Raw genomic sequence first — 27,886 nt, forward strand, 5'->3', positions numbered from 1 at the left:
GCTAAGGAGAAGAAAAACTGGACTGTTACCATTGGTCCGAAGTCCTTTTTTCACATGATGGCAAGTTTTGTATTTCATTTGTAAACAAAGGTCCTAGAGTCTGGAGGAAGAGTGGAGAAGCTCATAGCCCATAGCTCATAAATGTTATGTTTCCACAGTATGTGATGATTTGGGGTGCAATTTCATCTGCTGGTGTTGGTCCATTGTGTTTTTTGTAAACCAAAGTCACTGCACCCGTTTACCAATAAATCTTGGAGCACTTCTTGCTTCCTTCTGCTGACCAACTTTTTGAAGATGCTGGTTTCATTTTCACCTACCCACACTGCCAAAAGCACCAAAAGTTGGTTAAATGACCATGGTGTTGGTGTGTTTGACTGGCCAGCAAACTCAACACACCTGAACACCACAGAGAATATGTGGGGTACTGTCAAGAGGAAAATGAGAAATAAGATACCAAACAATGCAGATGAGCTGAAGGCCACTGTCAAAGAAACCTAGGCTTCCAAACCACCTCAGCAGAACCACAAACTGATCACCTCCATGCCACGCCGAATTGAGGCAGTAATTAAAGCAAAAGGACTGTACTAAATGTACATTAAATAAACATACTTTCCAGAAGGCCAACAATTCACAAATTTCTTTTTTTTTATTTATGAAGTATTCTGTTTTGTTGAGGGTTTTTGTTAAATGTGAGCCAAATCATCACAGTTAAAAGAACCAAAGACTTATACTACTTCAGTCGGTGTGCATTGAATTTAGTTTAATACACGTGTTTCGTAATTTGAGTTGCAACTGTATATTAGTGACTGTTGCCACCTACTGGCGGTTTTAGTTTTATATTTAAAACATTTCATATTTTCAACCATTTTTATTTCTATATCAAAATTATTTATATATATATATATATATATATATATTATAATATTATATATGCAGTTATAATTGTATTGCAAATGCATTCATATCACCTCAGCAGCATGTCGGGCAGCGCTGTACAAATAATACATTTTACACGAAGCTACTCAAACCACAAACAAGAACAAAGATAGCGATTAATCTGAAATTCAATATTTTTACCATCACATCTAGAAAGAGGCTACATTAAGCTTTCATATGGTATTCTGCTATCAATCAGCACTTTTCTGGCAACTGCACAGACTAGTAATCAAAATCAGTCATGAAACCACAAATGTGACACCTATGGCTCCCTCAATCACCTTCACCCCAAACCTTTCCTTTAACTATTCATACTGTTTGCAATCTCCATGCAATTCTGAGCACAAATTGCCTAGAGCCTCTCATCACTCTATACCTCCTACCCTTCTTTTTCTCCCTTTTCTCCATCCCAATCATTCCTTCCATTTCCATCTCAGCTCTCGGTCCTCTCTTGCAGCCGGCACGCTCACACATCGCCCCGCAGTGTGGCACAGGCATCACACTTCATTAGAGCAGAGCCATCAAATGAGCCACACTGTCTCTCTCACCTCTTAGCCCCGTCACGTCGAGCTTTCATTCTCTGAGCTAATCAGAGTAACTATTTAATACGGATTAACAGTTATAAGGTATGTTACAGTATATGGTGACAAATTAGCTTACTTCCAAATTTTAGTGAGCAGCCTTACTATTGAACATATATATTGAACAAAATTACTAAGACCTACGTTTTATCTCCCCTGCCATATTTTAAGTTTCTCACTGAGTCTTTCAGAACTTCACCAGTAGAATAGAAATAAAGCTTCTGGGAATAAAGCTTTAGAGAATCTTTAGTTTCAGAGATTCAATGATTCAAGAACTCACTATCGTTAATCTTTATTCCACAACTGCATAAATGTTGTATTTATTAGAGGCATTATGTAAAAAAAAAGTGTGCCCTTACATGTTTTCTTATGGAAAGGGTGGTGGGATGGAGAACAGGCAAGATGCCACCATTGACGCAGATTTTGAAGTTGCTGTGTGTGCACTTGTCGTCATCTGTGGTCATACACATTCAGTAAACAATTGTACGGTCTTCATCCTGAGTTTTGATAAAAGTACAGTTTGTCACAGGCTGAGAAATGACAGTGGCAGAACATCAAGGTCAGAATGGAGAGTGGATGGAGTCCTAAGAATGTTTGATAACAGGTCATTAACACTTCGGCCCTGTCCCAAATGCCGCTCTTGCGTATTTCTTTTGATTTAATTCTGCATGGATTGTTGAGTAAAGTTCACCGTGAGGTATGAACACCCTTTTCATGTTAAAATGATAAATGGGACAACCAGAAATCTTGTGTACTTGACGGACCACAGGTTTACATCAAGTGCACCATTTGGGACTGGGCCATGAAGTGGCTCTTAATCATTCTGACAGATTTACACACTGCTTGTTAAACTGTATTAGCCCGGTGCAGCACCACAGCACATCCAGTTCAGAAATGCATGAATGTCAGTGAAGCCTGGCGATAAAAAACTCTTTAACTTCTTTTCGAAGGTTTTCACATCCATCAGAACACTGGCTCTACGAGATCAATGTATGATCAACAACAGTTTCAGCCACCAGTCACAATTTGTGGAAGTACAATGGGCTCTGACATGATTTCATTGGTTCATAGTGTGTTTGTGGGAATGTCCTTGAGTTATGAGCACAGAGGTTAGAGAGCTCCTATCCTGTGATGTGGCACTTGTAGGGTCTGCAGGTTGGGGCAGGTGAAGTATGGTGCAGGCAAAAAACATGTCGCCACTCCATTCGAAGCGAATGGGAGCGTCGGCCCATAAAAAACCTCCTCTTTCCCCTTGGTGCTCACATCTAGCACCTGCCAAACAGACAAATGATGGCATCTCAACACTAATTATCCAACATGTCATTCAAACATATGCACTATTCAATCCACTTACCTGAATGCAGGCAAGTGGTTCATTTGTCCAGATTGAATATCCACCAACCACATAGATTCTGTCATCATGCACGGACACTCCTGCCTCATTTTGGCCTAAAAGAAGAATATAAAGAATATTTCTCTTATAAAAGCAAATGTTTTATGAACCTTTAAGCACTTGTGAAGAAACTTTTTCTTATATTTTGAAAGTATGAATATTTTTTTTTATCCTTTATTTATTTAGCTTGGATGACTTTCATTTCTCTACCAAGGCTCTGATTCTAAAAACTTCTTACCAGCTAAACTAGGTTAATTTCTGCATATATTTTTCCTATCAAAAGTTCATAGTTATTGAAGAATAAAAGTTTAATAGGTAACATACTGCACAATGAGAATTTATAAAAAAATATATATATACACAATATGATACCATTAAAGGAGTAGTTCAGCCAAAAATGAGAATTCACCCTCACTCCATTCGATATGTATATGGGTTTGTAGAGATTCTAACAGCTGATTTTAAGAAATGTAGCATTATATATCACTTGCTCACAAATGGATACTCTGCAGTGAATGGGTACCGTCATAGCTAATTAAAAAAAATCAAAATAATCCACAAGTAATTCATTCCAGTCCATCAATTAATGTCTTGTAAAATGAAAACTACATGTTCATAAGAAACAAATCCATCATTAAGGCATTTTTACTTTAAACAGTAGTTTCTGGCCAAAATTCATAATATACTGACATATTTACTTAGAACTGTCTTTTTAAATGGTTAGACCATTTTCACTTGTAAATGATGATTGATGACTGGAGAAAACAATACTATGAATAGAGGCACTCATATTTTAGCCATACCTGAAGCAACGGTTTCAAGTTAGAAACATCTTTGGCTCCACAAGATTGACAGACTTGAATTGTGTGCATTGTCATGGCGCCCATTCACTGCCTAGGATCCATTGGTAAGCAGTGATGTAATGATAAGTTTCTCAAATCTGTTCTGATAAAGCAGCAAACTCATCTACATCTTGGATCACCTGAGAGTTAATTAAGGGATTGAGAGAGTTCTTTTTCAGCAAATTTTAATTTTTGGGTGTACTGTTCCTTTAAAGCACAATGTAAATATCACAGTATATGAATTATTCAGTACTAGTGATGCGCGGGTCGGCTTTTTTTTTCCAACCCGCGGGTCCCGCTTGTCTGAGTATACAGGGTCAGTTGGCCAAGAATGTAAATCTCGATCAGCAATCAGTAGATACAAACCGAAATGTTTAATTTTGCAAGAAAACCTTGTGCTTTGTTCATCTGAACAACTTATTTAGACTATTTATTTAATGCGATCATGCACACACTTTAATAAAGCCAAATCAGTTTTTGTCACAAGTAAATACGTTTGTTGACTTAAGACATAACACATAAGACACTCTTTTTCGCCACCTGCTGTGGCGTATTTGTGTGATATGGAGAAATGGTCACTGAACGAATCAGTGAACGAATCTGAACGAATCATTTTGGTGAACGAACTGAAAATCAACAAATCTCTTGAAATAATCAAAATTTCCTCCACTAAATTCCACGCAACATAAATTGATAAAAAAAATATATATATTTAGTGACCCGCCCCACTAATAAAGTGCCAATTTCTTAACCCGACCCGACCCGCGGGGCCCCCGGGTTATGAGACGACTTCGCGCATCACTATTCAGTACCATATTAACTATCCTCAACTATCACACATGGCATCACCTTAGTACATCTGACAGGTGTACCAGTCAGGGGAGTCTGGGCCTAGTGGTTAGAGAGTTTGACTCCTAACCCTAGGGTTGTGGTTTCGAATTTCGGGCTGGTAATACCACGACGTAGGTGCCCTTGATCAAGGCACTGAACCCCCAACTGCTCCCCGGGCACCGAAGCATAAATGGCTGCCCATTGCTCCGGGTGTGTGCTCACAGTGTGTGTGTGTTCACACTTTGGATGGGTTAAATGCAGAGCACGAATTCTGAGTATGGGTCACCATACTTGGCTGAATTTCACGTCACTTTAAAGTAGCACTAATACAATATAGTGCTTCAAAACAAAAACTGTATATGTAGAAATGCTAACTTTATGCAAGAATTGTTGAATACACATTTCTATTACATGGAGTGTGTGTGTGTGTGTGTGTGGTGACCTGTGAGGAGACTGAATGTGCAGCGTGTCCACTGGTCCATGTCTATGTCATAGGAGTCAATGTGTCTAACCAGGATGCGGTCATTGTTGTAGTCCAGATCGTTCCCCCCCAGCACATACAGATGCCTTTTTACTGCCGCCATCACATGGTACACCCTCCTCTGCAACATGGGACTGCGTGCTAACCACTGATTCTATGACAGAGGGAATTACAAAAGAAAGAAAAACACACTTTAATTAGTTAATAATAATAATAATAAAATAATTTCAAGCTATAGAATTAATTGAAACATTTAACATATTTCTTTAGCATATTCCAGTGCATGTGTGCGTGCATTTATTTGTGAGAGGTGTGTGTATACGCAGAGATTGCACGAGCAGTGGTGAGTGAGAGTGTGAATATACACGTGTGTGTTTGGCGACCATCTGTTGAGGGTAGTGTGGGTGGGGGGTTGCTGTTCCTGGCAGGTGAATGCAAAGCCACTTTGAATACCAATGAGCCTCTGCCTCCTGTTCTTTCCTCCCCTCTTCTTTCTTTATACCTCTCCCTTTGAAAATGCTCAGTTGCAGTGACCACAGAAGTTCTACGATACTTATTCTTATGTCTTTTTAAATGTAACATTAATAAATTACAGTGGTGGGTAGAGGTGGGTTTTTTTGTTTTTTTGAGCATTTGCCCAATGTGAATTAATATTTAATTTCTATTCAATGTTAAAAGCACTTTGTGTTAAAGGCGTATGCAACACCATTGACCTTAATCAGGGTAGATGCCATATTTCATTTTTCACAAATAGATGCACAATCCTTTCAACAGGTTGTAATGTTTTTACTTTGTTGTCAATCGTTTAGTTGATAAAGCACTAAAATATGTCTTAATTCTTGGTAATACAAAAATAAAATGTATAATACATTGTTACTATAATTTGGTAACTACATCAAGGTGTATGAATTATTCATAATTATTAACCAGCAACCATTACAGTATTTTTTTTTATATTTATATGAATTAAAATAAGTTACATTATATTTTTAGTAACTAAAATGTATGTCTAAAAAGTCTGTATTTTAAACAAATAACTCATTATATCTAAATGCTTTAACATGTCTATATTTATATTCATATAATTTTTTCTTTATTAATAAATATATTTAATATATAAAAAACATATTTTTCTGAAATATATACATGCATGTGTGTTTTTTCTTTTTTCATAGAGGAGGAAGATGCACTACCCAACTACATTGGACTCATATAAATACCAATATTTTACCTGTCCTGAGTCATACACCATCAGTCGATTCTGGTACTGAGCGGTGTTTGTGACACCACCTGCAGCAGAAGGAGTCATCATTATATGTTAAAAGCATTACTACAATCAGTTTATGTCTTGGGCCTAGAACTTCTGTGAGAGTCTTATACACATTGGGAGATGTCTGATATATGCCTGATATTGGGCTAAATGTGATGTATTATTACCTGAGACCCAGATCAGCCCATCTGCAACACAACCTGCATGACAGGACAGTGAGCGGTCAAACGGTTGCACATAGGTCCACTTGTTTCTCTTGGGACAGTAGCGCTCCACACTGGGCAGAACCTGCCTCAGTTCATTCCTCCCCCCGATGGCGTAAAGATACTGTCCCAGAGCTCCCAGCACAAAATGCTCCCTGCACGCCTTCATTGGTGCAATATCAGTCCAGCGGTTCACCCTTGGATCGTACCGGCACGCCGTCCTCACCGCACACGTCCGTCCGGTAGCGTGTTCCACCTCCCCACCGGCCACGAACAGGAAGTTCCCCATAACAGCCACACAGTGGTGACTTCGTCCAGCAGGCATGGGTGCCAACTCACTCCAGTTCGAACCCCCGGCAACGCGTAAGTGCTCCTGCGCGGAAGGGTTGAAGAACCGCAGTTCCCGCACACGGCTGACCTCCCGTTTGCGCCCGCCGGCGATATACAGGGTCAATGACTGAAAGCGCGGCGTGGTCCGTGCCGTCTGACGTAAAGGCTGTGCAAATACAGACTGGTGGTAGTCCAACGCCTCCTCCACCAGGGCGGCGACAGTGCTGCTGGAGTTGAGGAAGGGGTGGCTGTTAGCCACACGGTGCAGGGCGGAGACCTCCATCAGGCCATAGCGCACGTGTTGCAGCAGTTCCTCCATGTACTGGTATCTGCAGTCGTGCTCCAGCCAACGCACCAGCAACTAAAGCAGGGCAGAGTGGCTCATCAGTATTCAGCACTGATTCAGGATCAGGAGATCACACTGCTCATATTACAGGCTGCAGCTCACACCATCCACACAATACCGCCTGTCTACGCAGAGCCAACACTTTGTATCATTGCATGCTAATGCTTAAGATACTGTGTCTCTATATAGTGATGAAAAGACAGCTGCAGATGAGATGGGGGGGGGCTCTGTGAGCACACACACACACACACACGTACATGAGGTGTGCGTGTGAAGCATGCACACATACACACTCCGTCGCAGCCAAGGGAGTTAGACAAAGGGGAGTTAATTGAACTTGAGAGCAATCTAGACTGTTTAGCTGCAGAGGCATGCGAGTACGGCAGAGATGGCTGGAGATAAGCGATGCCACTCTTTTGGAAACAAAGTGGCTTTTAACACAATCAGCCCTGAGACAGAGAACTTATTATAGAAGCCCGAGATCATGGGCCACCACCTCTAGACGTCTCCTACACACAAATGGCAAATTTAAATGCTTGTAATATATTTTTCTTGGAGTATTTCATGATTACATTTTACATTTTAATGGCACAACATAACTGGTTTGATTTCATTACGCTTACATAAAATGTTTTACAGTACATTAATTGCAGGAAGGTATTTTAAGGAAAAATCAAGGAGCTTAAGGTAGAGTGTGTTTTTTCTGCACCACTAACAGAACCGAATTGCAGAGAAAATGACTGCTACCAGAAAGGTTTCCCAAACACTCTCCCCTTCTGCCATTGGTTGATAAACAGGAAATCCTGCCCCCAAACTGATTGAGATTATTTTGCTCTGATAGATGCAATAAATAGAGCCACTTTTGAACTCCTTAACCTACTTATGCACATTAGGCATCAAGAAATTTTAAGCCTATAATTATCTTCCTATTATGGCTGATAAAAGATAAATGGCCAGTAACTAACATTTTATATAATACGGTCTACTTTTTTGTTTGAATAAAACTCAGTAAAAAAAATCAATCAATCAATCAATCAATCATGCTCCAATTGAATTAAGGATATAATTATTACTTTTTTACTCATATAAAAATTATGTTAATTACCAATAAGCCTTTGATTAACTTTATGTTATGGCTGATAAGAAATAAATAGCCAATATATGTAATATTTTATTATATATTTTAATATTGTGTTTGTTTTTTTTTTTTTTTTTTTTTTTTTTTTTATAAAATGCAGCAGAATACCAAATCATTTAAAAAAAAAGTTTACTCACAATGTCTAATGCCAATAAGCATATAACAATTAATATGTTATGGCTTAAAAGCAAATAATTGCTGATATATAAAATTCTATAGAAATATAAAATACTATATTGTCTAAACAACTTACAAATATTTTACAATTATATATTTTTAAATGCTATTTTTGAATTTAGGCATCAAAATATTAATAGATTGCAATATGAGAAATGTATATTCATGTATTATTATGGATTATAGACTGATCAATTCTTAATGCTTTTAAACACTGATTACCTTGAAGTAAGCACCACTTCATAATTGCATGCACAATTAAAGATCTAATATTGGCCAAAATATTCAGTATGATATCTGTTAAATTAAAAAGTCAAATGATAACCATTGGTACCTATATCTATATCTATATCTATACCTATATAGGTACGTTCCTAAATAGTCACACAGTTAAGTTTTAAGTGCACATAGGTTTCAGCAAAACCCTCCTGTTCCTGTTCGGCGCCATTAGTCATGTAACGCTCTATTGTAGTTGTTTTTTCAACCCTCCTTCTTTTTATAGCCAACAGAAAAGGAGAAAGAGAATGAGTGAGAGGAAAATAAGAGAGGGAGGGAGAGAGAGAGAAAGAGTGAGGTGTGAGCGAGACAGCGTCTGTTGACTGTGAAGGTCACACTGGATCAGAGAACTTCCTCGGGGCAGAAAATAAATGAACACCCCCACCCACTCCCGCACGGAGAAAGACAGACAGAGGGTGAGTGCAAGAGAAAAAAAGAACAAAAAAAAAAACAAAGAGGAAGATTTGTGATTTCCAGAGCGTTAGACTCGGAGAACTCTGCATGACAATGACTGACAGCCAAACTATATCGAGGGTAGCATTGGCGAGCGCACGTTCGGACCAGTGGAAGGCAGCACCAGCCCCTGTGCCCATCACGCTTCCGTCTGATGCCCAAATTAACCTTCTCTGCAAAGTGAAGGAGGCCCAAAGCAGCCTAATCAGGGCCTGATTATGGCAGCAGCGACTGGTTAAAGGGTCAGGGTAATTGTGCCATCAGAGGCCTGATTGTTTTCAATCAGTAGGGCGGCTGGAGTGACAGCTGGGGGATTGAGGCGCTGATGGAGCCACGGTGGGCCTAATCAGAGAGAGGCTGGGTGTGGGGAGGGGGGTGGTGGGGTTGCCTGATTGGTGCAAATGAATAGTCACACCACAGCCCCCCCCACCAACTACAGCCTCCGCCCGTGTGTACACACACACACACACACGATCGAATTGTCCACACACCTTTTTCTCTCACTCTTCCACCATAAATTAAACAGGTGGCGTTTGTTTGTGAATATATTCTTAAGCATTCAGATTTACTTAACAACACATTATATTATACATTATTATATAGTATTAAATTATAATATATTACAAATTATAGTGAAAACCTGAACTAAAAATGTTGCCTTAATAGACCCTTGCATTAATGGACCCCTCTTAGTAGTTGGGTAAACTTCTACAGTGGTGAACGAAGTCTACAACATTCCCCAAAATAAATAAAAAACAAAAGCATTTCTATGACTTTCCAAAAGAGGAAAAAGACTGAATACAGTGGCCAGCTAAAGTTTTCCAAATTTGGAAAAAACAAAAACAATAACAATAAAGTCTACGAATCTGCGGCCCACACACCTGCCATATCTCCTCCTCACCGAGGGAGGTGAGGCGGTCGCTTTTTAGCACTTCCCTGAGGAGCCGATAAGGTAGAAGCAGAACTTCCTCTTGTCTGTTCCTCTGCAGCTCAGAGAGGTGATCCACCAGAAAGCTTACTACTGCTTCCTCTAGGGCCGGCAAGTGGAAGAGATCTGCCAGTCTGTATAGGTCCAGGTAGTTCAAACTGTTCAGCTCCTTCAGGCACAGATATAAATACAGATACACAGTCAGAAGGGCTGTTTTATTCATGCTAAAGTCTATGAACACAAACTCCTTGACCATTACAGTCTAACATGAAATCTTATATGCCCTGACTCGAACACACAAATGCAAACATTAAGATATCACCATGAATGCAGTTGTTAAAATATTGTAATACAGTAAATAGTGTAGTTAAAATAAATGATTACAGGACGCTTAAGAGAGCTGAATTCAAACAAAATGTCGACAATATCCATAACTGTAGTCTTGAGAATTCTAAGTTAAAGGACGAATAACAGAGAGAGAAATCCACTCAGGATGTTCCACAGAAGCATGATTAGGAAAAATGTCATACACAGAGACTGACTGCCATCTACTGGTTAAAATGAATAATCAGCACATTTTAAATGTAGTGATTGTCTGAGTTAATTTATGGGATTTTCTGGGCTAATTTATGGAGAAAACCTATGGAATTCTGATGAATCGGCTGAAAATCCTTAAGAAATAATGACTAAGATCTCTCACACAAAGGCTTCAGGAGAATATAACACAAAATCATACATAGTCTTCTATAAAATACTGTTATTTCAAAAAGCATACAGTTATTTATGTCTTTTTGAAGCTTAAAAGCTGTACACATTAATTGTAATCAAACTGAAAAGAGCATGAGGGTGAAGAGATGACAGATTTTTATTTCAGAACTACTCCTCTAAGAAGTGAACAGGAAGCAGCAAAATCGCAGCACTTTCAAAAAACAAAATCTAAACACAGTGATGATGTAAAACAAAGATCTGATCACACAGTGAAGTTCTATGTAGTACCTTTCAGGGCAGAAATGACTCTTCAACACACCTGAATGAGATAGTGAGAACAGAGGCTGAGCAGTTCCAGCAGCTGAAGGTGGCTTCCAGCAGACAGGACGTCCTGTATCACTCCTGGCTCCAGCATGATCTACAGACAAAGGACCGGAGTAAAACTATCCTAAAAAACAACAACCTTGCAAGCAGGGGTCTTTGACCTTTTTCATGCTAAGGAACCCTTTGTGAAGAGAAAGATGGAGCAGTGACCTTTTATTAAATATTTTATAAAAGCATTGCATTTTAAGCCAGCTCTATAATAATATGTATAGCAGACTACTATATTAAATGTCTTCACATACTTTATGATCCTTAGATTGAAAGCCATTAAACTATTAAACATTATATGATCATACAAATACGGTCTCGTTTTAATAAAAATGATATAAGGAAACACACACACACACAAAAAAAAAGAATAAAGAAAGAAAAAATATTCTTCTCAAAGCGGCTTAAGAGCTAAATCAAAATAAGCCACAAAATGTGTTTCACTCTCTGTGCCACAGATGGTTAGCTCAGATCATGCAAAAAACTGTATTTTTCAGGCTGGTGCAGCTAAAGCACATGTGCATCCAGGAACAAAAATGCAGGCAACGGGTTATTTTAACTGTGAAGGATAGTGAGTGCTACAATTTATCTAATTTAGTTACTGTACATCTAAAGTTAGGAGTCACTAAGGTTTTATAAATGTTATTGACAGAGGTTTATTATACTGGCCAAGGGTACATTTTTTTTTTGTATTAAAAATACAGTAGGAAATATTATTACAACGGAAAATACAATTTTCAACTTCATTATATTTAAGAATGTATTTTAAATTTAGATATTGCAATGATTATTTACTATTGTTTCATTTTTCAATGATTCTCAGATAAAAAGAAGGTTCAAAAGAACCCCATTTATTTGAAATAGAAATCATTTATAACATTATAAATGTCTTTACTGTCACTTCTGATCCACTACTGGCCAATATGATACATATTCATTTATATTTGAAAAAATAAATTTGAGCATTAGTATATATATATATTACTGAATCATGGGTGGCCTTATAATATATCTGCTAGCAATGCTATAATTTAAAAGTTGTATAGCAACAGAGAACCAAACACAAAACTAAACTAAAAAAGTATAAATGTATGTAAATATTCATCTAAAAACATGAACTCACAGTTCACAAATGTATAGTGTGATAAACTCAGGATTACAATTAACCAGAATTAGATGTTCAAGTGTGTAAGCCCATTTGTGAAGCTCTAGAATAAATATTATTATTCACAAGTATTTCACTTATCTGCTCCTACTTCGAGAGGGTTTTCATAATGGGGTCTTTCCAGAACCTAGAGACCCGTCTTTGCTTGAGGCACAGTCAATTTCATTTATTTTGCATGCTCAGGCTCTATGTAGCTGTGTGGGCTATGCTGAATTTACCTGGCCTGTGTAGGCGAAGTCCAGTGCGTGCTTCAGTCCCACGCTAGTCACACCCTGGAGAGTTACCTCATCTGCCTCACTCTCCACCATGCACAAACTGAACATGGCCTGAAGAGACACACACACACGCACACACACACACAAACATATAAGCAGGATTCACTACAGAACTAGAGTAGAGTAATTTAGCATCCTTTAAATAGGCTTTAAAACCAAAACATCAATAAACTCTTCATTCAAGTCTAAAGAGTCTCGTACTGAGAATGAAATTGAGTCCATCACCATCAATCAGTGCGTACTTCAGTTTCACACACAAAAAATAAAGAGAGCAAGAGGCCAGTGCTGTCCCGCTGTGTTCTCTGGCAGGAGTACACTAATCAAAAGCATTGATTACTGTCACAGAGCGAGCGCAGGATGGTCAATGAACAGAGCCCATGGAGGAGAGGAAGCCAAAGCACATTGGATCATCATTACAACAATCAAATTCAACTGATCAAACCTAACTGCTCCTAATGATGAACATCGTGCTGAATAAAAAAAAAAGTGTGATTTATCTATATACCTCTCAAACTCAAGGAGCAATAACTCTCAGATGCAGATTAAGTCTGGTTCAGGATAAAAATTTGTATCAGTGCATAGTCCAGTGAAAGAATCAATAGACATCTAATATAGGTCTTGGCTCAGTCTGAAGCCTCCGTGTGTTAAAATTAGATGCCAAGTGTTTATCATCTTATCTCGGTCACCCCCCCTTCAGAAACTTTTCCCTAAGTAGTATCTCACAATTGAAGTGCCTGGTACAAGTGTAGCCTGTTTTCCTATTTTTAATTTTAAGAGCAGCACTTATTTAATGCCTGACCTCGGCCTCAGATTCAGACTTTCAAAAGAAATCATTAGAGATGAGATTTGTTGACGCTACTTAGAGAGCTCCTTACTGGGACACTAATGCCCAGAAGCAAGACTTGCAGGGGTTTTCTTGCAAGGGGATTGTGGGTTCTAAGCATGACCAGTCCTGAGTCATATGCCTGGCTGGATGACTTCTGTTCTGACCTTGCAAAAGCACAGCATGCTGGTCGGACAGCAGCTTTGCAGGCTAATTAGTTTACAAAACTTGCTTTTTGAGCCATATGATAATGCAGAATCATTCAATGCCTCACATCAGTGTTTGAGGCCATACTGCACTGTTATTCTTCAGTTACCAGGCAATCATATTTCTCATGAGCTGTGAATCCAAGTTTTAAGTCTATACAGTGAACCACTAAAACTATGGCAAGAACAAAACAGACAAAAACAACACACAGCATTACCAGTGTAGTCTGATTCACAAATTACTCTTATGAGCTGTTTTTAATAGTTCAAAGAGATGAATTGTGGTTACAGAATCATCATCAGAACTTACTTGTGTCATGATTTTTGCTGATGTCATTAACTGTTTAAGATATACTTGTATCTTTAACAGCGTCTTAACAGCATTTGTCGAGATAGATAGATAGATGGATAGATAGATAGATAGATGTTTACTCAAAGAGCTTTGCTATACAAACATCTTTGGACTAATGTGTAATGTCATTATTACAGTGTTTGTCTTTAATGGTAGTGCCACAGGCACTGATTACACCGTTCACATTTATTCATTAGTGCCGCTGATATGTTAAAGCTCGAAAGGGTGCAATATCCTGTCATTTGTGCCAATACGTAAACTGGTATAGGTTTTATATATTCTGAAGATAATGCGACTGGTATTGAACTGTATAAACTCTGAGTGTTTTCGTCTATACATATAATGGTTTTGACACCATCTTTTTGTGTTTCAAATAACAAGTCTCTCCTTAAAGGGCACCTATTATGCCCCTTTTTACAATATTTAATATTAGTCTTGGGTGTCCCCAGAGTGTGTCTGTTTAGTTTCAGCCCAATATAAAATGTCATGTTTTGGGTGTATCTAAACAAAAATAAATGTTTTGTAGTGTATCAATTTAAATGCAAATAAGCAGCATTTTCCCACCCCGTCTCCAGAAGAGGGTTTCTGTATACGCCTCTCTGCATTGCATATCTACAGTAATAGATAGCCGGTAGAAGCAACATAACTGAGAGCAAGAGAACCGGGGTACAGCCGTACATATGGGAACTGCACTATTAGAACTAATCTCACGCTACAAACTGAAGCAATATTTTTAATTTTGCATAATAGGTGCCCTACTAAGGGTTAGTTTACCCAAACATGAAAATTAGCCCCTAAATAACGCAACCTCAAGTCATCCTAGGTGTATATGGCTTTCTTCTTTCAGATGAATCCAGTCAGTATTATATGAAAAATTTTCTTTGATTTTTTAAGCTATTTGATGTCACTTAGTGGGTGTTGCAGTGCTTCAGTCCAAAAGAAGTGAATTAAAAAGCGCACATCCATTAAAAATAATGTCTCACATGGCTCCGGGGGGTGAACAAAGGCCTCCTGTAGCGAATCAATGCTTTTTTAATCAATGCTGTTGTACACAGAAGCAGCTCTGGGCAGATGACGTAAGGAGGTCCCCTTTGTGCATGCATCTCTGGATGGCTGGGCACTTTTTATTTAACTTATTTTGGACTGATGCATTCAACACCCACTGAGTGGCATTAAACAGCTTGAAAGATCAAAGACCATTTTTAATATAACTCAGACTGGATATTTCTGAAAGAAGAAAGTCATATAAACTTGATGATGAGTAATTTTGGGGCTAATTTTCATTTTTGGGTGAGCTAACCCTTAAACAAGCCCTAAAATTGTAGGTATAATTCATGCACAAACAATGCAGGACCAATTTCGAAATAGCGGTCGACCGATATATCGCCATGGCCAATATTTGGCCACTTTCAAATATCGGCATCGGCCGATAAGTTTTTCTGCTTGGCCGATGTGTTTGAGCTGGGACTTTTATTTTTGATGACACTTTCTTGTTTGCTGTCAGCATTAAGCAAATACGCATTTACATAATTTAAGCAAATCTTAGAAAAATTGTGAACTGAACTTCCTTACTTCCTTCTATTTTTATAAAATAATTATCTATTTATTTGTGAAAAATACATTGTCATCTAAAGTATGCTTATTTTACACATTTATTTTTTTTAACCCATTGTCAAATGATTTCCAATTTCGTAAAAAATACATAAATAAATAAAAAATTATATAGCTTTATATTGGTCCCCTGCTTTCCAAGATATTGGCATCGGCTGTCAAAGAACCAATATCGGTCGACCACTACTTACGATTTAGGGTAAATTGTCTAACTCAAATAATTTTGTTATTACCAAGGGCTAAAATCAAAAACAGAGGGATAAAAATCTTATCATTCCAGCCCAACGGAGGTAGAGAGCTTCCAGGAGACATATAGAGATAAATATACCTGCCCTATTTAATTCTGTTCTTTGAACAGTGCAGATAATCTTTCTCTTGCAGAGCTGGACGTATGTCTTCTTTGTATGCTTCTGAACAAACCAAAATCTGATATGGTTTTCAGGACACTGCCGACTTTTCATTTCCTGTCTTGCGTTCCATGTGAACTGTACATATTTGGATCAGGATTGCACTGCTAAAAAGGAAAATCCTGTAATTTTTTACTCACTATCATGTTGTTCCAAACTCGTATGACTTGTGTGAGGGTCTAAAGAATATGTTAACAGTATGTTAAACATTTGAATGTATGTTAGGGTTAGGTTGACTTTTATAATAACTGACCCTTATCTAATAATTTTTAATTTTGTATGTCACAACTATAGCTTCATATCTCATATCTCTTATTGTTCATAATTTAGATTGTCAGATTAGATTGTTATATTGGTAGCTTCCTGACTGCTCTCCACTGTTGTATCATAATAAAGTCAACAATAATAAAAACAAAGATAAAAAAAATAATAATTCTGACTATTTTTATGTCATAATTATGATGTACCAAAGCATGATTTCTTTCCTATCTGGTGGAAATGGGCTAACAAAAATATATATATTTGGGAGAACTATACTCTTAAAAGATGCAAGCAGAAGTGTAACATACTGTAGAAACCTAGAAACTTGTGTGGCAGACACTCATTGATCATGTTTCATGAGATGGAATCTCTAGTGTAAAATCTCACCCGGAAGTAATCACTGCAGGCTGCCAGGACTGCCTTGTGAGCATGGAACTTCTGCTCCCCGGCGACCAGGGTGACATCGCAGAGCAGTCCGTCCTTACGCTGCTGATTAAGGGCAGAGAGGACAGAGTCCTGGTGGGATTTGGATTGACACAGCCTCTGTCCTGTCAGCATGTCCTGAGAGCTGAGACACAAGAACAATGCTGCAAGACAAGTCTATGCTTGGAAATCATGAACATCTCATCATGGAATCCTGTGACCAGAAACAATGAAGTGTGTATGTGTCTTTCTGCCTGCCACTGAACATACACATACACTAGGTCTATATCAATATATCTATTCAGTAAGTGAGATGTCATTGATTCTCACTGCTCCCGTGGCCCTGAATAGCTCTTTCCAGCTCAACACATTCATATTTAGCTCACACTCTCTCAGTCTGTACACTGGAAAAAAAATCAAAAATAAATGTTACAAAAAGAATGCATCGACGTTACAGTAAACTTGTTTATTTTTTGTTCAAAAGGGTACTGTACATGTAATTTTATTGTAACGATTTTAAGATAAATATAAATTAATCTAACAATTTTAAGTCTAAATGATAATGTTTTCATATATTAATTGCAGGCAAGATTATATTTATAATACTTTAGCAAGGCAATATATTCACTTTTACAATAAAATTATATTATTATAAGTAAAAAGCATGAACCTTCTTTGAATTAATATGGATATGGGCATTATCAAAAGTTGCTGAATGAACCAACACATTTGTAGGTATTTTTTGTTAGTTATGTGCATAACTGTGTGCATAAATGCTTCTTGAAATATACATGATTTACCCTGATGGCATATGTGGGTGACACTGTGCTCTGTCTGTTATTACTGACAACAGTTGCCGGGGTGGGGGTGGAGGGCACTGCTGAAGTCATCATGTTGCTCTCCATTTTAACTAACTTTAAGTGTTATTTTCACTATATTTTGCAGCTACAAAAATATTTTAATAGCAGTTCATTTAAATTTTTTATCATGTTAATCTTATATGTATAGGTATGAATTGTAGAATATAGTCACCAAAATGCCTCCACAGAGTAGTAAATTGAACAAAATTTTTTTTTACAGTATTAGTTAAAACAAAGTAATACTGCCTTGGGAGATTTGGAAGACCTTAAACATACTCCAGAGCTCTTTTAATAAAGCTGACCTGTCACAACACCTCCCATTAAATCCAGCGGTGTCTACATCAAATTAAAACTCACCAAAGCACTGAGGACACAGTCACCTCTCGAGGTAGACTGAGGTTTGCAGAACCTACCTGGGAGGAGGCTCAGAGGGCATGCTCCTGGAGGGGAGAGGAGGAGGAGGAGGAAGGACTGCTCCCTGATGATACTACAAAACACCAGACAGGCCCGACTGAGCATATGCAGCACTCTACAGTGATAGAACAGAAACAGCTAAGACTGAGAGTGAATAGGGACACAGCCTATATATCAGAGAAGCCTCTGATAGCTTGAATATCTGAGCATCTCAGTGGAGCTACTGAGATGAAGAACTTTTAAAGATTTAAACGATTTGCTTTTGTAAAACAATAAAATATCCACTGAGAAATGTATGTGATGCATATTACATGCTATATAAGCATTTATTACAACTAAGCACATTTCCTCCCACAATTCATAAACTGTAATACATACAATCATTATATAATATGTAAATTGTATGTATACTTTATGATAGCACTTGTTGCACTAGCTTTAAGCTGATAAAAATAATACTAATAAAATGTTTTACATTTTTAAACATTTAAAAATTAAATTATGTTAAAACAACAAAGAATTCAATAAAATAAAATCATTGTGTGATCAGACAGGATGACAACTGCACACTAGCTATAAATGAAACCATCCATGGATATTAAATTAATGAGAAATTTGGAAATGAAATGTGCATAACTGTATAAATTAAACTGCATAACCATCATAAATACAGGCTCAATTTTCTGTATGAAAAGCAAAGGAGTGAAAGTATGACCAGAAATATTTTTGAGAGATTCACTCATGGAAAATGCTCATCCAAAGCACAACAATTAAAAGAAATATAATAAAAACACCACTCACCCTACTGAAGCACAATGTGTTTGGATACAAAACAGCTAGAGGCAAAGTTCATTCTGATCCAAAATCAGTCTGTGACGCTCCTCTCATAAAGCCACATGTGATGGTCAAATGGTTTCAAGGCAGAGAGTAGGCAATCTGATGCAGGACTCATTGGAGCCTAATGGCCCATCCTGTCTGAGGCATCCCAGCATATATTGATCTGATTACAAAATGACCTTCAGCCAGCAGACTGTAACGTTAGTCCATGGCCGATGGAGGAGAAAAGAAGAGGGAAAAGAAAAGACATAAGAGCCATAATACAAATATCCATGATACAGTATGACATATATTTTCTCTACAGCTTGGTGTGTCACTCAAATGGTCCCATGTATCATCTTTAGCCTGTCACTGACCTACTTAACCAGAATACACCCTTAATCCATCAAAGCAGAGGTGGCTGAATAACAGTGTAAGTCAGATACTGTCGCGTTAAACACAAAGTGCAGGTTATATTACTAAAAAAAATAATAATAAAAACAACAACCTGTAGGCGGATGTTATATTGTCCATTATTTGTATTATTTTGACAAGTTAATTGTCACGAACACAAAGCAACACTGTCACTAAATGCAGATTAGAGTGATTGGTCGCCTTCACAATCACTTTTGAACCTCAACTGTCAAAGGTCTCCTAGCAACAGAGCAGAAGCAAGAATATTTGGGCAACAATAAATGTAATCCTCACTGAAGACCCGCCCAGCTGCAACCTCATAACATTCATCTGTGAAGTGTTTCAGTAACGTTACATCCATTCAGCATCCACCCGTCAATACACTGTCTAAACGCTTCTATGTGTTAGAAAATACACATGGTAAAAATACAAACATACACCGGGCTAAAAAGGGCACGCACGCAATGTACCTTCGCGTCCAGTGTCCTCTTCTCTCGGTCGAACAGATTTTATCTGACGTCGGGTCACTTGGTAACTTTGACTGACCCAAACAAATTATCTGCATCGCCCACGGGAGAAGAAACTGTGCAGAGACTGTGGATGTAGCTCGTCACGTCTGTGCCCGACGCATCTGAGCTACTGTAAACGCTAGTCTTAATCAGTCCCCGCCCCTCGCGGTCACATGCGCGAGATCATGTGTGTCGACGAGGCGCCAAGTATAAAGCGCAAAAACATTGTGAGATTTTCTTATTGGTTTTGAGTTAAGTATATTAGGGTATATGATATGTTGTTTTACAACATAATTAGTGAATAAATAGGCCTACACGTTAAAAAATGTACAATTATTTGTAAAGATTTATAGATTTTAACAAAAAAGCCAGCCACATGAAACTCCCTAATTTAAATTATTAGGATTAAAATATTAAAACATTTTATTGCATAAAACCTGTGAGTCATTTATAAGCTTGGCGACGACGAAGTTTTAAGATGATATTGATTTATACTATTTTTTCTTTTGTTTTTTTCAGAAATCACACTTTTAAAAGTATTTCAAATTAAAACAATTTAGGTCATGTTCAGGGCCCATTGGAAGTTTGCAGAGGCACTCTAGTGGTGGCCCCTGAATGAGAACCACTGGTTTATACTGTAGCCTACTATAGTTGAACTAATAGGCTTGGTGACCTTGGACCACAAAGTAGCACAAGTATGTATATTATGTATATGTTTTTGTAGCAATAGCAACAAAATGAATGAATTATGCCGATGAAGAAAAAAATGTGTTCCATGAAGATTTTGTAAATATCCTACAGTACAAATATATAATTTTTAATTAAATAAATATTTTTTTTATTAGTAAAATGCATTTAACTTCATTTGGACAAATTTAAAGATTGTTGTTTTTTGCACCTTCGTTTTATCTCGGCCAAACATTGTACTATCCTAACAAACCATACATCAATGGAAAGATTTTTTATTCAGCTTTGATGTACATGAAAAAAAGACCCTCCTGTTTTTGTGGTGCAGTCTCACACAGACTGCATCATCACACGTGACTGAAAACATGTTTTGCATAGAGTTCCACATTAGATTGCCTTTAAATTAAACTACTGTGTACATTTAACACTTACGTTGTGTTTTTAGTTTCTTAATTTTTCATAAAGTCAGTTTCCCATTACAGCTGAAAAGCTAACATTAACCCGTTCTTCTTAAATGAAGTCCAATTTTGTATCCTTTTATTGTCCGCACGCTTGAAGGTAACACTCAGTATCTAGACGGAACTGAGAGTCATTGTCGTGGTTTATAGTTTAAGAACAGAGAGCCTACGGTCATCAGCTGGCAGGCATGGATAAGTTCAAACCTTTGCTAAGCTTCACTCAGAAACAGCAGACCAATTTAGGATTCGGATTGATCGCTCTTATAACTGCTGGCAGCGAGCACATCTTCTCGGTCTTTGCTTTTAAGTGTCCTTGCAATGATTTGAATTTCGTTTATGGCAACGTCTGCCTCCTCGTACCCGCGCTTGCACTGCTCATCTTAAGTTACATGTTGAGCAATAAAACATGGAAATTGTTCACGGGTCTGTGCCTTAGGAAATCGAGGTTATGTCGTTTTAAACACGCGATTGGCTTTTTGTGCGTTTTTCTTCAAATCACCACGACAGCGATGGTCGCTCCTCTCAGCTGGATCGCAGTTGCTCTACTCAGAGGGGTGTATTTCGAGTGCTCGATGACTGGCGCCAACATTACACTTTTTAGACGTCAGCTTTGCAACGAAAAGTTTCCTCACTGTCGGACAGAGTTGGAGAAATTCCCGTGTGATGGAACCTCGATTCCGCAGAGTGAGAGAGTGGCTCTGCTGTCCATCATACGCGCAGAGTCGCAGGTAAGCACTGAGCAGAAAATCACTTCTCTTAGATTTCAAATATAAGACTCGGACAGACATGAGAAGTTTTACTTGTGACCTGACTTGGACTCAGGAGGCCTGTTAGTTGAATTGGGATTCGACTTTTGAGAGGATTTTTTGTCAGACATTGTCGGGGTACAATATGCATACGTTGAGAATATTTAAAGACATTTTAAATACCTTTTTGTCATGTATTTGTGATGCGTACCTAATCTGTAATGTAATTATAAATAATGGAAATAGTTGTGTTTCTTCAATGCACTGACGCTGATTTAAATCGCTGGAGCATCAGGGAAATCAAGGAATGCTCCCACCTAGCTAACAAAAACGTTCTAAGAACGTTTTTCCAACGTTTCCATTAAGTCAGGAAATATCCCGTTTTTATATATATATATTTTTTTTAAAAAACGTTATTTAGGTTAAATTAATGTTATGATTTGAATCCATTTTATCAAAAGTTAAAACGTTTCAGAAAAAAAATCCATGAACCATGTTTAAATAATTTAAAACCAGATGAAGTTAAACAAACTAGAATTATAACTGTTCATAAGTTTGAAAGAACGTTGCCAAAATTCTGATAACGTTTCCTGTTAGCTAGGTTTGCAAACTTTAGATCACTCCGACTAACTTGTAGTCTATTATTCATAGTCATGAACAAAAATCTTTAGGTCTAACACAAAAAAAATATTTTTAAATGCATTAATAAAGGAAATTTTCTCATTGACATTTAAAAAAAACAAAACAAAAAAAAAAACAAAGGCAGGAGTGGCATTTACAGGCAGAAGCCTAAACGTCCTTACCTCGTTTTAAGGTCCTCTACAGTCATCTTACCAAATCTATAGTGGTACTGTATCTTTAAAACATCTCAATTTTATTTTTCAGCAAATATGTCTCTTAATATTTGAATAATTCTGGAAAATACTTCTAGGTACTTGGTTGGATCCTGATAGGCTCTGTGATGGCGTTCACTTTTCTGCTCACATGCATGGCCAGATGCTATTCTCCAATCAGTTACATGCAGCTAAAGTTTTGGCGGGTGTACACTCAGAAGGAGAGTGAGTTTTTGGACAGCTATACAGATAAGCATGCTGAAAACCTTGCAAAGAGAAACATATCAAGTTTCTTTGATTTAACCAAACCCATTCCTATGAAGAGTCCACCCAGACAGGCCTGGGAGAAGATATCCTCCTTTTACAAGTTCCGAAGCATGGACAGATACTACAGCATCCTGCACAAGTATGTGTGCACTTGTGAGGACCTTGAAAATCCAGCAGTAAGGCCTTCGGTGAGGTCTGAAAATGATTTTTCAAACCCAGCAGCACTTGCTTTTGTGGATGAAGGCAAACTGGTCCTGTAGGCGCTGTCTAATTGATAGCTTTTCATGCTTTACCCTGTTATTATGGGCATAAACAGAGCTGTACTTGCTGCTTTATTTTCTGTGGCTTTTACAGTGTCTGTTCACTGTCCTTCTTGAATTGCTATTTGATATTTTCTTTTGAATACTACAATTGTATGATTTTAACATTACTGGGGTTTTGCTGTATAATTAGAATTTTGTCTGTCAAGATATTTTTATATATGAACAATAAAAAAGAGCTTTTTCATAATTGTCAGTTGTTTTCCTCATTCATTAGTATTTGAGCAGCTGTGCCCTGACCATTTCTAAAGGACTGTACGAACAAACAGTTACATTATATGCTAGGCTTTTGGTGTCACTTCATGTTGCATCATGCACATAATGATTAGTGATCTCATATTTCAACAGGCAGCACTTTCATGCTTTTTTCATGAAGTAATAATGTATCATTTGAAAATTACACTGCTAAAAGCTCACTCAAAAAAAAAATCAATATTCATTAAGTTCTACCATTTGCGGTTAGCGTTAAGGTTTAAAATCTTTATGGGAGAAGTGCAGGGCACAACAGTCAGCACTAGAGCAGAACAGAAACCGTCTCCTCATACAGAACCAGAATGAATCACTTCCTTTTTAACTAGTTTGAAGCATTATGTTGCAATACACCTCTGTTTGAACCAGCATGCATGAATCCTCTTTTCCAGCCTCTAGCTTTCCAAATTCCATTGCTAGCAACCTTCAGATTCTGGAATTCCAATCATAAAAAGCACACTGTGTGGCCTGTATTGCATTGTTAGGATTTTATATGTTTGACTGCTGTTGCATGATGTGTAAATGTGCCCAAACACATCTGTAGTCTGTTGTGACTTCTGGCAGAACCTGATGGGCTGGTTTAGGTCACGGTCCTTCACTGCATGGGAGGAGAAAAGGATGGACAAGGGAGGGATTTGATGAACTGTGGGGAAACCAGAGACAAAGAAGGAGGAGATAAAGGAAGTGTTGAAAACAAAGTGAAAATAAGAGACCGAGAAAAGGGAGTGCCGTAGCAGAAATCATCTCTTTCAGTACAGCAGCTTCTTTGAGTGTTCGAGTCATGTCTGTACCAGCTATGGATTCATTTAAGACTGTCCTAAAATTCCTCACCAATCAGAAGTCCACCATTGGCTACAGCTTCATGGCTATTTTTACAATAGGAAGTGAACGAATTTTCTCCATGGTGTCTTTCCAGTGTCCGTGCAACCCTAAACAGAATTTTTCGTATGGATTAACTTTTCTGATCGGCCCTGCGGTTGTCTTGCTGACGATTGGACTCTTTGTTAGTACACCTCTTTGGCGGTTATACACTGGGTGTTGTCTCAACCCTTTCAAACTTTGCCCCAAGGGTAACTTTATGGGATGTTTGCAGGTGTTTGTAAAAGTGCTATCTAAAGCCTGCATTGCCCCTGTCATGTGGCTTAGTGTAGCACTGTTAAATGGAACTTTTTATGAGTGTGCTGTTAGTGGCCTTAAGGAAAATATGGTGATCCAAATTTTCTGCAAAAACAAGACACGTGCATGCCAGGACGAGCTCCCCAGAGTACCCTGCACCAAGTCCCAGCAGCCTCCGAATGAAAATATGGAACTGCTGTTGATGTTACGAGCCCAGTCACAGGTGAGCATAGACTGTTAATGTAAAAAAAAAAACATTCTTATACAGTATATGTATATGTGTGTGTGTGTGTGTGTATTTTTTTTCTGGAATACTTAATTAAAATTGGTCTATCACAGTACTCAGCAGACTGATATTTCCTAGTGTTTTTTATCGGCCATGGTAACTGTTGATCAGTCCATTCATCTTATGCTATTTTTTGTAACACAACAGACTATACTCTTGTGTAATCGCAACTGTCACCATCTTGTGTTGTAATAAAATGACCGAGATGATTTCATTACTGTAATGTTGGTGCAATGTTCATCATGTTGCTAGGCTGATTTTTTACTTTTTTGTACATTGTAGTGGACAAATTTTTTCTTAGCAGAAGCTTTAAAGATGATTGGGAATGTTGCATGAAGAGGCAATCACAGATACATTTTTGTGAAATTTTGAGTGCAAAAATTTGTTCAGTGTCTTTTGACTTTGCAAATTAAATTAGTTAGAGTTAGGGTGAAGGGTTACTGTTTGGTGTAGCCGTTCATCAATGTGATTGATATGACCAACAAAACTGGTTTGGGGGAAAAATCTTGCCTGTATACCATAGTCAGGGTAGCGCCATATTGAAAGGAATAATTAAAAAAAAGCTTTGAGGGAAAGAAGTACACTAGTGTTCAATTGACTGAACAGGTGTTTACCAGTGTACTGACTGGGCAGCTAGTAAACTTATTTTTAACCTTAAAAATGATATCTAACACGATTCAAGTTTATTGTCCCTCATACCGAAGTCACTTTTTAAATCAAGCATCTTTCTGTTGGTCAGCATGGCACATTAGCAAGCAAAAGTTAGCCAAGCAATGATGAATTTGATCTTGATGGCAAAAGATTTCCCCCTGGCAAATTTCACAAACGGTCACACAATTCACTGCGCAGACCAACAGAAAGCTGTTTAAAAGTGATTTCTGTGTTAGTTTTGCTTCATGCTTCACTAAAATATTCACAAATACAATTGACCTTTTTGCATGCTAAATTTCGATAATAATGATTTGTTATAATAACTTAAAATCATTCCATCTTATAACATTCAACTGATTTATCTATGTTTGCAGATCCTCGGCTGGTCCATTATTATCATATCGGCAACAGTAGCCCTTATTGGAACCTGCTTTAAGAACTGTCGTTCTAAAGTAAGCTACCTTCAGTTAACTTTCCAGAAGATCTACATGGAGAAGGAACAGGAAAGGTTTGAGGTGTTTGCAGAAGATTATGCCACCAAACTGGCAGAGAGAAACCTTAAGAGTTTCTTTGACAACAAAAGCCCTGAGCCATTTCCCTTTCCAAATCACAATGCCTGGGAGGAGATCTCTGCTGTATACACTTACAAGGAACGTGAACAGTACTACAGCACACTGCAAAGATATGTGGAGCGTGCAGATCGGGACTACAGCCCCGAGAAGCATCCTGTTCTAGAGGGGCAAGAGTTCATAGAGATGACATAATAAGAAATTAGATTTTTGTGGCTACAACCTGTACTGAAAAGTGTTGACAAAGTGGTTGTGGCACAATTAAACCTGCAAATACTTTGTACAGTTTTAAACTTCTATATCAGTGAACCAACACTGATCTCAGATCTCAGGTTTTACAAAGTCAGAAAATTAAGAAAAAAAAACACTTCTCATGCAGGGCATTTTCATTTAGGCCTTGTGCACTCTTTGAATCTGTATAGCTCTCTTTCTCCTCTTAAAGTCTTATTCACCGTATCCTTATAAAACAGGTAGTGTGTTTGATGCACGTTTATGCATGATAACCTCAAAAGATTTTGGTGCTGAGATTTAACTGTCCAGCACTGATTCAAATCTACAATAAGGTCCCAATGCACTTATGTTAACCAACAAAATATAAAACATATAAACCGCAATGCTTATTTCCTTTGGTTTTAAACAGATGATTTGAAAAACAGGAAACCCACAAACAAAGTGCCCAACACACATTTCTTCATTAGTTTTTACCCAAAAATCAGCTCTGTATAGTGATCAAAAATGAGTTTCTCTTAGCATGGCTGTTCTAAAAAGCATAGGACCAATTACTACACAATATCACAAATATAACACATAAGGTGGGGGTTTCCGGCTTGTCTGTGGTATGCATTTCCTGACCTGTCGTGAAAGAGAAGTAAATATACTCAAGTTAATAGTCAGTGAAAAAAATTACAACAATATTATTTTATATTAAAACTGTGCTATTAGATGTAAGTTAAGTGTGAAAAATATTGCTTAGAAGTAACACAATGTAGCCTTATAACTATAATGACATTAAAACTGAGTCAAAGCCACATCCTTGCCCTTGTGTACAAAGCTATGAGATACAGCGGCTGACCTGAGTTTGAGTTCTGGCTCGAGGTCCTTTCCTTTAAAAGCAAAGCCACAGGCAATAACAATGGCAAAAAAAAAAAAAAAAACCACACACACACACTACATATAAGTTGTACTAATAATACTGTTAAAGATCATTTATATTTGTGGATTTGACTTTGTACCCAGAATATTAATAAAGCGTTCACTAAACTGAACTATAAATGACAACTCATATTAATAGGAACCACAAACACAGTCCATCTGCCTCATTTGATTGAAATGTAAGACAAATAAACAAAATGTTTTGCTTGTGTGTAGAAGCAATGCACATTAAACTGTTTATTTATATATCCTATAATGTTTTTTTTTTGTTTCTGCAATTTTGTACTGAATGCTAATACTTTTTGTATTTGTTTCTTTTCTTGCTTTATGTATTTATACTATATATTAATTTTTGCATTTATATTATGAATGTATATTGTTTACGCTTTGATAAAGAATACAGAAATTTTACCTTCTTCTAACCTTCCTAGTTTGTTCAACTGGTAAATGGCCAATTAAAATGTATTGGATAAGAGTATAAGGTATGTTTGTAAGCTTAGCCTCGTCCATGCCTTACCATGATGGCAGTGTTCAAGCTAATCTAACTGTAACAATAACAGCCTGTTACAGTAGCTACTTTCTAAAGCTCAGGTGTATTAAGTGAATTATGAAATTAATCTGGTCCAAACTGTTTCAACAGGCTTGGAGAGAAAGAACTGTACACAAAACCATATCAAGAATAAGGAAAGGCCTAGATTTTTGATCTTGCTTGTATAATCAATAATCAATAAAACAAATCTTGTAAAACAAA

The 27,886-nt window shown here is 37.5% G+C and overlaps 3 protein-coding genes across 7 annotated transcripts; 2 read left to right on the forward strand and 1 right to left on the reverse strand.

Moving 5' to 3' along the window:
- Positions 1–1,797: 1,797 nt before the first annotated feature.
- klhl32 (kelch-like family member 32) lies at positions 1,798–19,981 on the reverse strand. Of its 5 annotated transcripts, none has more exons than XM_026283863.1 (12): positions 19,763–19,978; positions 18,864–19,092; positions 18,062–18,135; positions 16,753–16,933; positions 12,649–12,756; positions 11,213–11,311; positions 10,139–10,354; positions 6,502–7,228; positions 6,296–6,354; positions 5,026–5,218; positions 2,872–2,966; positions 1,798–2,789 (listed from the first exon to the last, which is right to left on the reverse strand). In XM_026283863.1, exons 3-12 carry the CDS (start codon positions 18,082–18,084, stop codon positions 2,628–2,630), a joined length of 1,863 nt encoding a protein of 620 aa, XP_026139648.1. In that variant the 5' UTR covers positions 18,085–18,135; positions 18,864–19,092; positions 19,763–19,978; the 3' UTR covers positions 1,798–2,627. The 5 variants fall into 5 exon arrangements, with proteins under 5 accessions (XP_026139648.1, XP_026139646.1, XP_026139647.1 ...); XM_026283861.1 differs by having other exon boundaries at positions 18,062–18,177; positions 19,763–19,977; XM_026283862.1 differs by lacking the exon at positions 19,763–19,978 and adding an exon at positions 19,387–19,493 and having other exon boundaries at positions 18,062–18,177.
- An 807-nt stretch (positions 19,982–20,788) lies between these two features.
- LOC113116037 (calcium homeostasis modulator protein 6-like) lies at positions 20,789–23,302 on the forward strand. The gene is made up of 2 exons (XM_026283866.1): positions 20,789–21,674; positions 22,624–23,302. Exons 1-2 carry the CDS (start codon positions 21,135–21,137, stop codon positions 23,050–23,052), a joined length of 969 nt encoding a protein of 322 aa, XP_026139651.1. The 5' UTR covers positions 20,789–21,134; the 3' UTR covers positions 23,053–23,302.
- Positions 23,303–23,979: 677 nt separating this feature from the next.
- LOC113116038 (calcium homeostasis modulator protein 5) lies at positions 23,980–27,157 on the forward strand. The gene is made up of 2 exons (XM_026283868.1): positions 23,980–24,700; positions 25,789–27,157. Exons 1-2 carry the CDS (start codon positions 24,143–24,145, stop codon positions 26,176–26,178), a joined length of 948 nt encoding a protein of 315 aa, XP_026139653.1. The 5' UTR covers positions 23,980–24,142; the 3' UTR covers positions 26,179–27,157.
- The last annotated feature ends 729 nt before the right edge of the window (positions 27,158–27,886 follow it).

Source organism: Carassius auratus, chromosome 16 (genome assembly GCF_003368295.1).
Source record: "Carassius auratus strain Wakin chromosome 16, ASM336829v1, whole genome shotgun sequence".
NCBI classification, from domain to species: domain Eukaryota; kingdom Metazoa; phylum Chordata; class Actinopteri; order Cypriniformes; family Cyprinidae; genus Carassius; species Carassius auratus.